Raw genomic sequence first — 12820 nt, forward strand, 5'->3', positions numbered from 1 at the left:
TTTTGGTTGTCCTTCATTTGCAAACATTTCTTCCGCTTCTAGTTATTTCGATTCCTCTTTCTTTTTCTCCACAGAGAATGATCCTCAGCCGTACAGCAAAGTAGAGGTTTCTATTCTGAAAAGCAATTATGATCACAAAACTAGAACGGTGTCAGTGTCGCGATAAAGCCCCTTTGGTGTCCACTCAATCATCATGAAAGTGCTGTCGAAGTACAAACCTCTGACGTGGACAATGATAAATCTCTTCAGTGCGATTGATGCATTGGTTTCAGCTTGTTCCTACAAAAGAAAAAAAAATGAGGACATTATTGAATATTTTGCCCTTGGCCTGGGCACAGCACAAAAGCGGACTGAGCATCAGCGCCACCGCAAGGAGGCCTCCTGCCACTGCAAAAACGCTGCTCACACCTGTGGATCAAAAGCGCAAAAAGCGTGACACGACCTCTAATCCTGCTCCCCTTCCCCCCTCCACCCTCACCTTCAGGGTATCCACGACGTCTTTGGTGGTCCAGCGTGGGAGGGTCATGTTGTGGTTCCTCCGCACAAGCCCATTAGCATCGGCGGTTCCGCTAGTAATCACATTACACGACACGACCGGCAGAGAAAGGGGGGAAGCGCCCGTGTGGGTTGGAGGCTCATAAATGGCTGTGATTCTTTGTTTCGAGCATTCCGGCTATTTTCAGAGCTGCTCGGAAGATAACAGATGCTCGTTTTGCATGTGTGAAGGAGAGCATTCAACCTGGACTGGAATCCATCTCGCAACAGCTAGTGCTGCATGGAAAAAAAGCTTGATTAAACGCTTAAACACTTTAATTAACTTTTGGGGGGGGGGGCGGTTGGGTGGAGGGCAGAGCAATTTGAAATAGTTGCAAGTTTAACCTTCCTGTAACTAACTATTGTGCTTCCAGCAGAGGGTGTTAAATATTCAACACAGGAAGGTGGCCATGTTCCTTCATAGGCGGCGCACGGGACTCCGTTTAATTAAAAGCTTTTCGTTGTACTTGTGACTCTCATCCAATCCTATCATTAATTAGCATCACTGAATATATGCACCAGTGGGGGGGGGGGGGGGGGGTGCTGAAATCAGACAGGACATCATGTCTGGTGCTACTCATTTTGGCACTGATAAGTAGAGAAGAAAAGGTGCTGTCAAGCATTCCTCATTCATCAGTGGTCAACATCTTGGACAATTTGGGCTTCCGGACATGTGAGAATCTTCCACAATCTCCTACAACACTGGAAAAGTTACAAGATTATTACTGGACACGCACAGTATTTCTCCGTGCCATAAACATGGGATAGGTTTTTTTTTTGGTCTTATGAGATGAGCTTATAAGCATTTTCTCACAGCCCCTGGGGACAGTGTTGAAATGGGCCGCCGCGGTGACTGCGGCATGATGGGAAACGGTCACATGACTTGACACAAGGAACAGTTTGGGGATTTGCTTGGTTAAAACTGATCAAAAGCTCCTTTTGAGTTTGACATGATGTTCATCAGACTGAACTTGACTTGGTTTCAAACTTAACCGAAACACAAAAGAGGGAGCACCTACTCCCAAGTACAGAGCCGGGTTTCGAAGGCACCTAATGTTGCTCTCACGTCGAGGGTCGCCAAGGTTAATTCAAGGTGGCAAATGTTTGGGAAACCGTGTCTCTCTATTTGTGTGTGTGTAAGACTTGACTGAACACAAAATAAGTTTTAAGTGGGCTTTATTCCTGACAGCACAAAGATACTCAATTGGATTCTAACAGATCAAAGAAAGGTATGCGACAAAAGTACTCGCTTGCATAATAGGGAAACTGATTTTTTTCCCCCCCCAAGCCCCAACACTCCTTGTGACTTAAAAGTGCAACGCGACCGAACATTACGGTCCAATGTGGTGAGAGGCGGATACACTTACTGAACACTTTCAGGCGTGTTGGATGCACACGAGACAGGCTTCTGCACAACAACCAATCTCCCCTGTAAAGAAAACACAAAACACAGAATGAAATTTCACAGTTAGCTGAACACATAGAGTATTTCCATCTTGTTCAGACGAGAACACTTCGCTACACGGCTGTCGCACGACCCACCACGCGGCAGCGCTCAAATTCCCAAACCACGATATTCACGATACTCGACAAATATCACCCAATTAATTAATCGTCAGTCAAAACAATCAATCTGCTTCATGGCAAAATAGTTTACTGATTACAGTACCTGTATATCGCCCGAATGACAATGACGATTGGAGGTATTTCGAGTTGGAGAAAGTAGCATGCATGGCTCCCAGGCCGTCACCTTTCGCGGGCATTTCGTCCACCCTTCACTTCCGGGTCTGAGTCTCACTCGCGCGACGTGTTCCCGCGGGACCTTACCTGCCGCTATGCTAAAAGTGACAGTGCTACATTCATTTCACGAGGGCAGAGGGCAACATTCATGAGATGATTCAAAGTATGGTTCACATGGTTACATATTCATATACAGTGTGTGATATTTTATATATATATATATATTACACACACACTCACACACACTGTATATATAGTATGCTTTTATTTGCTGCATTCATATATTAGACAAGATTAAAATTAAACTTTAATAATGAGTCTTGCGGCGCATATATTGCTAATAAATTGGTGCTACGGTCTTCTTCCAAAGAAGTTTTGTCTCTGTGCTTTTATAGAAAATAAACTGGGAGAGAGAGAGAAAGACAAGAGCCAGCAGGGCCGCATTTGCATGAATGCACATTATTCACTTTCTTATTTATTCCGCAAATAAATGCAGAGCAAAGCAAGCGGATTGTTCTCTTGCCGCCATGACAAGAGGAGGGAAGATGTGCCTCGTCGTGATCTCCTGCGACATCAGCCTTCGCTAGCCTTGACGGCTCTCTGTCGCACGTTCTGTCACTTTTTTGAAATCCCTCTGATAAGATTTGCTGTTTCTGTGGTGCTGAGAAGGCTTCTCTTTTTTTCCTTCTCTGCCTTACACTTTGTCAAATGAAAAGACAACACGAGCACACGAGTTGACGGAGGGCCGGGAGACAAATCGGCGGTGACAGGTGCGAAGCAGAGATGTTATTTTGGGTGGTAACGGCGTAAGATTTAGGGAGGTGACAGGAGAGAGATGACAATGAGCGGGTCAGAGAGGAAGGAAGAAGAAATCGGCTCCTCGCGAGTTGGCGTGCGGCCTGGCGGGCACACGGACGCAACACGCATGTCGCCAAGTGGATTGCACGCGGAGCCCGCGGCCAGCGTTTCCTTCCTTGTTGCAGCTCATTACGAGGCCCGGGCAGCGGCGAGTCGCGCTCATTAACTGGCTTGGGTCACTACCGGGCCTTCGGCTTGTTCTCCAGACTATTCAATATAAATAAATAAATAAAAATCAATTGCATCTATGACTTTAGTTTAAAACAAAACAAAATATATATTTAAAAATAAACACGACCCAACATATTAGCAGTTAAGTACCCCCCCCCCCGCCAACTATTTTTGCCATGGCGTTGAGACGCACTGGCAAAGAGGGTTACACACAAAGCTGTCGTGTCTGCGAGAGATACACCGCTGCAGTTGGGGCTCACAGTAATCCTTTGTCACGTACAATGTGCAAACATAATAACGCTCACGTGGCTCTCGAGTACGGTATCATCAGCACCGCCGTCGCATCGCATCAGGAACATGATACCAGATAAGACGCCAAAAGCTCCATATGCCTTCAATCCTCTTAAAAGGTCCCCCTTTAGCAGTTGTGTTTTGGATTTTTTTCAGAATCTTTGATCGCCTTTTAGGAGCTTTGCCAGATCATTTGGGTTGGAAATGAGGAGGCCGCACTTTTTCCAAGCCGAATGTTGATCGTCAGGGGTGGACGTGCGGAGGACGCCGATTCCCGCGAGGCGTCGATGCGCGCGCTCTCAAGGCCAGAAGGACTCATTATGATGCACCGAGTCATCTGCTGTGGGTTTGGCTTGAGATTTACAAAGCCCGGGAGTGTTTTCCCCGACTTGGCACATATCTAAGTATGTGTTCGTATCAAAGCAGCTTTCTGGGGTGCAACGGGATGATTGACTGCGAAGACGGCTAGCTGACATCTTGTTTCATATGATACGATCTCCAATGTCGCGTGGCCTCGCGAGGCCAAAGCGGAAAATGGCCGACGTCTCATTTGTCCCACTGCGTTTCCGGCTTTGGGCCATTCCCGTGACCTCAGAAAGAGAATTCTCCCAAAATCTCTTCAAGAACCATCCATAACCGCTAACGTTAGCCTCTGCTTTTAGCTTCCGAGTTGATACCCGATACCCCATTTGCTGTGCCTGACCGCTCACCACTGCTGTAAATAATGGGCATACTGATTGGTCTTGAAGCAATCACCAGATGTGACCACCCCCCCCCCACACACACACACACACGCAAACAAACAGCATGCAACAGTAGCGTTCGATACCCAGCAGTTCACTGAAGGGTTACTTACAACACAGCGCGGTTGCCTGTCACTCAAATAAACACGCGCACACACAATGACACAGACACACACACGCGCTCGCATCCCTGTGGGCTCGAGTGTTTTTGCTTTGTTGGAAATTATAGCGGCGATTTGCAAGCGCGTCGCCGTGGCAACAGCTGTTTTGATACATGTCGACAGAACGTGGTGCGCCATGGAGATAAGATGTGGGCGGAGCTATGATAGCGGGATGGAGGTGTGGGGCCAGAGGGGGCTTGTGGTGGGTTCCGTGTGCCCGAGTCCATCTGATGAATGGAGACGAGGGGGGGGCGCTTGAGATGTCTCATCCCGATAAAAGGTGGCCCGAAGATCTGGGATGAACCGTTATCGGTGCACTGTGAACCGATAGAGGGCGAGAGAGACAGAGAGAGGGGGGGGGGGCAGGAGAGTGTGCTGCTATTTTCGTCTGGGCGTTGTCATGGAAACTGCAGCCTCACTCCAAATGGAGACGTCCAGAACACACGTATCGCCGGAAAAATGACGCGTAGGGCCCAGCGCGCTACTCGGACATGGACGCACAGAGCTTCCTGCCATCCGTCGGAGACCCTACACTACGCCCCTCGCCGGCCCCCCTCCCCCTCATTAGAATCAGCAGGAGGGTGTCGGGTTATGTTTTTTTTGTTTTGTTTTAATGTCACCACTTTTCACACAAACATCCTCATCCGCTCTCCTTCCCTCCGTCTCCTGCGCTCTGAAGGACGGAGGTATTCCCACATTTCTCTGTTGCTACAGCAACACCGCAGCGAGAACGGGAAGGAAGGGACGCAGGGAAGAAAGGAGAGGGGAAGGCGGGGGAGGGGGGAGTGCAGAAAGAGGCCTAAAGATAAGCGGATGTGTGAACAATGCTAATTTCCAACGTGATGGTGAACTCCCCGCTCGAGTCGCACCGCACAATGCGCAGCCTCCAAATTTGCATAATAGCCTGTGGGAATATATTAGCGTGCTCAAATAATTCTTTTCTTAGTTGAAATGTCATCAAGCTCAAACCCGCGCGCGTTCGTATAAGTCCGAGCGTTTCCGTCTCATACGTTCAACGATCACACGGCGATGTCAAAGCAGCCATGAGACAAGAAGATGCATCTCTCTGGAAGCCAGATTGCAGCCGGGGGAAGGCCAAAGCTATTTCGCATCAATGTCATCATCCCATTCGATCAGGATGGAACACATTTGTATTATTGCTTCATATCCACACACACACACACAGTACAAGGCCCAAGAAGAAAGCAGCGTTGCATCATGTAAAGATGCATCCCTGCGCCGCAGAGGAGGCGAGCACCTTTCTCCGTCGGCGAACACGTGTTTGAGCAAAACTCGATAGATGCGTATCATATCTTATATTGTGTCATTGGTGCCCGATTCTTTCATGCCGTTTGGTCCACGGAGCAGTCTGCTGCATGTCAACTGTCTCGCTTGTCCTCTCCCAGGAATCAATAACTCATCTCTCCACGTCAATATTCCTCTGGCCCATGGGACTCAAATGTCCTTCTTTAGGACAGAAGGAGAATTGGCAAGATGGCAGCGGCGGGATGGGAAGCGGCCAAAGTGGAGCGTCGTCACGCTTTTCTCGTGTTTTGGGGAGCGTTTCCGCCGAGTGGGATCATCAAGCTTGGGTCGGCTACGTCACGGCGTGTATATTTCATCAAGAACGTGCTTTGACATTTCCCATTGAATTCGCAAGAGGGCAAACAAATGACCTCGGAGGCCGAGCTCCGATAAGCCGCCCGAAAACCCCGCGCGCTCCTCGGCTACGCGGGGGCTACGCAAGTGTTCCGACGTCGTGCGCAGCGCCGACAAAAGCCAAAAGCATCGCCTCCAACAGACGTTACGGTCAATCAAAAATCAATTAAGTATCAGCTAATAATGGCATCCGCGCCGAGCCCCCCGCGCGCGCGCTTGTGCGTGTGGGCGCGTATCCGCCGGGGAACGTTTTGCGACACGCTGTACATTCCTGCAGTAATTACTCCGCGGTGTCTGCTCGCCGCGTTTGCCGCAAACTACATTATGCACGGGGCGCTCTCGCTGTCATTCCATCACGTAGACTACAGAGGATGAAGGCATTCCGAGACAAGTGCTACTCGACGTACAGAAATATATGCAACGGCAGGAAAAAACAAAAACTCTTTCACCGGCCGTCCGTCAGAAAGCACATTTCCCTCGTTTAGATGAGAGCCGTTCAGTTCTGTGTGGGGTTTTATTTTTTGTGTGACACCAGCAAAGTCGCGCGGTCGTCACGCGGCGCAAGCGTGACCTTTACGCACACATCAGCGACATTTGTGCGCTTGCACAAACACGCAGCTTTTTTTTTCTCGCTCCGTAGGTTACATGCCTTGTTGGTCAGGCCGATCGTTTGTGGCGAGAAACCATATTGTCACATATTGGCTAAATAGTGACGCCTGTTCACTCGAGCGACGCGGCCACTGGACGGAACTCTGAGGCCGCTCGTCACGTCGATACGTTTTATGACGGGCACGCAAAAAAAAAAAAAAAAGGGCAGTTATCTGGGATCTTTCTCACGTGATGAAACACATGGGCTCACCCTCACGACAGTCCACATCATGACGCACGTCTCGGGGTGATCCACAAGTCGAGGAGTCGTCCGCCCGAAGCCATCGTCTACGGTGAGGTACAAGTTTCTTCAATATTACAGTCTCAACGTTGGAGTTCCATTTCACGGAGCTCGCGCCATTGGCACAAGCAGCTTAACGTATTGATTTCATTATGGTGAGAGGGCCTTGAAATTGTCGTATTGTGGGAGGGGGCAAAAATAAATGGCAATTACATTGCCACCCCCCCAAAAAAAAAATTAAATTAGATTAAAAAAAAAAGGTGGGCTGTCGTACGCTCTTTGAAAAAAATGAGCGAGCGGATGCCAAACGGATCCCATCAAGGGAGAGGCCAAATGCTACGTCTTGAGCCTTCGTTTATATTCCGAGTGGGTCCAGTTCGGTTTGCTCGATGCCTCTGTCGGGGCGACGCTCACGTTTACCGCGATATACGTCGGCGTTTGAATGGGATGCGCAAAAAAAACCAAAAAAAAAAAACCAGCCGGTCGGAGTACCAGGCCGGCCGCGTTTGAGACCATCTAACTCACTTGATCGATCGCTCCACTTGTGAGATGACACTGCGGGGCAAAGCAGATTCACTGTTAAGCATTGATAAAGACCTGCCGTTTGTCGGGCAAGAGAGATGTCGCTTTCGGAACGGACGCCCGTCTCATATCGTTACCTGCACTCTGACTACTTGTCAGCGTTGTGTCATCAATCCGGACCTGCGAGTGAGGAAAGTAAAAAAAAAAAAAAAACCCCAAAAGGACACCAAACACTGCCGGATTTGATATTCCTCAATATGAATCCGAATAACATCGCGTTCTGACTGGCGGGGGGAGAATTCCTCACGCTTGGCGATGGCGGGCGCCACCCTGAGCCGGCTCGGACCAATATATGAGTCGTTTATTTCACACGTCATGATACATGGCTAGACAACTGTACACATTATATCAAACTAACAAAAATAAAGGAGTACATCGTTGAAACGCGAGAAGCGCAAATGGCATCCAACAGATATGAAAGTTGCACCGTAAAAATGCAGTTCTTGCAATTGGCGTACAACCGGACAGCGTTATTGTTGAGATACTGTACATTTCCATTCCTTGCGGGATCCCTTCGGGGGAGATGTGGAAACGGCGGCGTTTATGGCATGACGACAGTCACCGCGAGCGAGGAGCTCGTATCAAAGTCCCGGCTACGCAGTCTGCTTGAAATCGCACACACACACACACACACGCACACACACACACACACACACACACACACACACACACACACACTCACGTCCAAGTCAACCCTCGACCTTCGCCGCACGCGGGAAGCGCGCCCCCCTTTTGCAAAACGTTAGTCGCAACATCGTCAGAGTGGACGGCATTCAAATAGCGAGTCGCCGGCCGTTACAAGAACACACGATACACCCTCGGAACGCAAAAGAAAGTGTCATGAGTACTAGCCAAGCAACAGACAGAAGTTGGTCAAACGGAGATCTGCGTTCACTCGACGACAACCTAAATAGCCTCCAAGCCAATTCAAAGAGTCACAATGAGTGTTGCAAATTGAGCCCTTATGTTCTCTGAGAAGTCGCCCAACTGAACCCCCCCCCCCCCGCCCGCCCCGGCTCCGCCCCACCTCATCATTCGCATAGAAACAAACTCGAGCGGAGCCTGCGCCCGACCCAAAATATCTCTGCGTCCGAACTTTGCGATGAAACACATTTCAATGAAAATAGATTGATAGAATTTGTGGATTTTTCACAGTAGTTTGTACTGCACCGTACCTTTGTGTCCATCTATTTCTGCCTACGTTATCGTCACCTCCGTCGAGTCACTTCACAGCAAGTGTGGCGTCTCCTTGAGAAAGAAAAAAACCCATTTCATCGCTCTGCCGTTCCTGTCCAGCGGGGTCACTACGTACGAGTCAGCACGTCCTCCGTCACTGCGGGCCGCCAGTGATTTCGGGGCCGAAGACTCCCAAAGACGTCGTCGTCGTTCTTGTGGATTTTGTTTTTATTTTGTTCGCCCATTGGCAACGCAGTTTGGAGAAAAACGCAAACAAACCCTTTGCTTTGGCACAGATTTACATGGTAGCAACGTCCGTTCCTCGATCTCCTCGGCCGAGAGCGCGACGACAAACGCTGAAGTGGCCCGCGGCGGTCATCCTCGGCTCGGTACACCATCGCGGACGAGTCTTTGCGTTTGCGCGTCGTCGCCGTGTCCCGTCCATCGAGTCAGTAAACCCCCTCCTCCGTCCCCGCGGCGGCGCTTTTAGATCTGAGTCTCCTGGACATTTTCCTTTGAGCTCCCCTTGAAGAGAAGCGGCTCCATTTGGGGGTTTTGGTTCTGGCCCATGAAACCTTTAATGGAGCCGTGTAGGCCCATCGCGGGCATGGGGAGCGACATGGGCAGAGGCGGCGACATGGAACTCGGGGCGGCGTTGCCGCCGTTTCCCGAGGAGACCAGCAAACCGGACGTGGAAATGGGGACGGGCATTTGCTGGCCTGGCTGGTTCTTGTGCAGTCCGCCCGATGCCATTCCGTCGGGCCCGATACTCAGACCCATCACGTTGTTGTTGAAATGATGGGCCTTGTAGTAGTGGTTCAGCGTGTCGGAACGGCCGACGTTGGGGAGGCCGACGATTTCGGGACGGTGCCTCCGCAGGGTTCCTTCCGCGCCACCGCCGCCGCCGGTGTTGACGGCGGACCCGCCGGAGATGCCGCTTCCCGCGCCGGCGCCGATCTCGTCCTCCACGTTGACGATTTCGATGGCTCTGGCCGGGCCGTGGTGCTTGTGCAGCTGGTGTTGCTTGCGGAGCTTATAGAAGACCACCAGCATGACGGCCGCCATAAAAGTGATGGCCACGAAGCAGCCGATGATGATCTTGGTGGTTTTCATGACGTCGTCCAGGCCGGGAATGTTGGTGACGTCTACGACGGAGACGGTGGCCGCGTTTTCCGTGGCCCTGTTGGCCCGCGGGGACAGCGAGGAAAGCGAAGAGGCGGCCGGGGCCGCGGTGAAGCCGTCCGAGAGCCCCCTTTCGACGGTGGGATTGGGGAAATCTATGAAGGTCTCGTTGATGTACTGCCTGGCCGAGCTCTTGTTGTTCCCCCCTCCCACCGTCTCCACCGTCTCCACGGTGACGGTGGTGAAGTAGCTGTAGCTGTTGCCGGGGTCCGAGGCGGACACGTTGAGCACCGCCGTGGCGGTGGTGTTCCCGGCCGAGTTGGTCACCATGCAGGTGTACTGCCCGGTGTCCTGCACGGTCACGTTGGTGAAGTTGAGCGTTCCGTCGTGGAGCACCGAGATGCGCACGCGGTACGAGCCGTGGGTCATCAGCGTGCCGTTGGGCGTGAACCAGTTGACGGAGGTCATGGAGGTTCCCGTGCGGCATTTGAGCTCGGCGGCCATGCCCTCGGTGACGTTGAGGTCGGCGGGCGGCTCCACGATGACCGGGGCGTAGCAGGTGAAGTGGCTCTGATCCAGCTCGCCGATGTACTTGCCCTTCAGGCCCGGCGGCGCGTGGCAGCGGGCGCAGCAGGTGGTGTTGCTCGGAACCGTTTCTTTCAGCCACCAGCTGAGCCACAGGACTTCGCAGTTGCACACCCAGGGGTTGTGGTTGAGGTGCACCCTTTCCAGCTGGTGCAAAGGCGTGAAGAGGTCATGAGGCAGCGAATGCAGCGAGTTGTGCGACAGGTTGAGCTCCTCCAAGATCTTCAGGTCGTCAAAAGCGTTGCGTTCGATGACCGCGACCCTGGAGTGCATGAGCCACAGCTTCCGAAGCGACGCCAGGCCCTGGAAGGACCCCGGCCGCACGATTCCCAGCTGGTTGCCCGACAACTCCAGCTCCTCCAGTCGGACCAGCGGCGCGAGGTTGGGGATGTCATTGAGGCCGCACATGCCCAGATTCAAGAAGCGCAAGTTGATCAGGCCCTCGAAGGCGGCCTCCGAGATGAAATCCAGTTTCCTGAGCTCCCCGAGATCCAGGCGGCGCAAAGAGGGAACGCGGTGGAAGGCGAACGCCGGCAGCGTCTCGATGGGGTTGTTCCGCAGCCACAGTTCCCTTAGCTTGCTGAGGTACTCGAAGGCCTGCGACGGGACCACGGTCAGGTGGTTGTCGAAAAGCTCCAGCGTGTTGAGGTTGGGCAGCCCGTTGAAGGCGCCCACCTCGATCTGCCGGATGCGGTTCTTGGAGAGCTGGAGGATCTCCAGGTGCCGCAGGTGTTTGAAGGTGTCCGACTTGATCACCTGGTGCGCAAACACAAACATTTTGGGCCACCTCCCCTCAGACCGCGCGACCCCGGCCGGCCGGCACCCGCGCGACGCCGCGCTCACCTGAATGGCGTTCTCTTGGAGATTGAGGTATCGCGTGTTCTCGGAAATGCTCTCCGGCACCTGATCCAGAGTCTTCCTGGTGCAGATGACGCGGCTCGCCTGATTGGAGCAGCTGCAGGGCACGGGGCAGGAGGGAGCCGCCCCCGTCGGCCGAGGTCCGTGGTTGTGGAGCCACAACAGAAGGTGGACCAACCACAGGAGGGGGGACGGGCCGCGGTGGCTGCTCACCATGACGGCACGCATGGCGACTCAGTCATGACCCACCCCGACTGCTGTCTGACGTTCCGAATCGCCTCCGAACGGGGGGGGGGGGGGGGGGGGGGGGGGGGCTTAAGTGCTTATTTTTATGTTCATGTTTGATGTTCCGATGCCGTTTTTCTCCTTCAAGATGGCTTCATAATTCAGAAAGACGGCTCTGATCTGATATTAAAGACTCGCTCAGTCACTCTCTCTCAGTAGATCCTTATTTCACTTTGCTCCTGCTTCGCCGCGACTACCGAGTAGCGTGCTCTTCATCGCATGTCATTTCAACAAAGCGCGTCCCCCCCTTTTTTTTTTGTTCCCATGACAATTATTAGTCTAAAAATGTTTGTGAGGGATTTCGCTCCGGAACGGAAAGCGTCTCGTTGGATGTTTGTTTCTTCTCACTGTGGAAGGAGGGGCCGGGGGCGGGGAGGGTTAGAAAAGGAGAAAGAGAAAGAAAGGAGGTCAAGTCATGCACAGTGCGGTAGCTTGGAGATATTAGCCTAACACATTCATGCAAGGATGCCCGGGATGGAATTGAATTATGAAAAGATGACAACGTCCCGAGACTGGAGACAAGGTCGTCAAGAAGGGAGAAAAGAAAAGAAAAGAAAAGAGTGGCCCGGAAGCGGCCATATTCTTGACGCTGAACTTAACGACTCAATGGGCATCTGAAATGTCCCCCCACAAAAAAAAAAACGCTAGATGACCAGCAGCAGAAAAGCAGGACTATGCGGTCAACCCGAATGGCTGGAAGATGACTTTGCCACCCAGAGAATGAAATTCGGAGGACCCGCACCACACTTGAGCTTGATTCTTGCAATCCAGCAGAAAGCAAGAACGCAACGTCGTTAGGAATCGAAAAAATGCGACGCCTTCACGCAGGGTCAAGTCATTGTTGAGCGCGCCGCCTAACGCTGGCGTAGCAAAAGCGTGTCCTTGGTTGAGAGGCCGCCGCGCACTTTTTGGGAAGCAGAAACGCCCGCAAGCATCAGCGGACTCGCTAAATTTAGCACGGCTCGGCCGATAAGAGCGGAAAGCGTTTTCGAGACCTTCCGACTCCACCGCGGCCGCCCTCTTCCGAGACGCGCGTTTGACTCTGGAAAGCGACCGGGCTTTTTCACACGCTCCGATGGCGGCGCTCTGCGTCTCCTCTGCTATATGCGGCGGCGACGGCGACGACGACGCATGGGCTCCTAGGAACACGGTTGCCGTGGCAACCT

The 12820-nt window shown here is 52.3% G+C and overlaps 1 protein-coding gene across 1 annotated transcript; it reads right to left on the minus strand.

Moving 5' to 3' along the window:
• Nucleotides 1–7914: 7914 nt before the first annotated feature.
• On the minus strand, nucleotides 7915–11674 carry LOC147189434 (leucine-rich repeat-containing protein 4B-like). The gene is made up of 2 exons (XM_086139112.1): nucleotides 11355–11674; nucleotides 7915–11267 (listed from the first exon to the last, which is right to left on the minus strand). The coding sequence occupies exons 1-2, from the start codon at nucleotides 11595–11597 to the stop codon at nucleotides 9291–9293; spliced, it is 2220 nt and encodes a 739-aa protein (XP_085995238.1). The 5' UTR covers nucleotides 11598–11674; the 3' UTR covers nucleotides 7915–9290.
• Between the last annotated feature and the right edge of the window lie 1146 nt (nucleotides 11675–12820).

The sequence above is a fragment of the Hippocampus guttulatus genome, chromosome 19 (assembly GCF_054856545.1).
Source record: "Hippocampus guttulatus isolate MCC_2025c chromosome 19, RoL_Hgut_1.0, whole genome shotgun sequence".
Taxonomy (NCBI): domain Eukaryota; kingdom Metazoa; phylum Chordata; class Actinopteri; order Syngnathiformes; family Syngnathidae; genus Hippocampus; species Hippocampus guttulatus.

Coding starts and splice junctions, on each gene's coding strand:
- LOC147189434 (XM_086139112.1), bottom strand. CDS start 11,597: ATGCGTGCCGTCATGGTGAGCAGCCACCGCGGCCCGTCCCCCCTCCTG. Junction 11,268..11,354: donor TCCAAGAGAACGCCATTCAG/GTGAGCGCGGCG, acceptor TTTGCGCACCAG/GTGATCAAGTCGGACACCTT.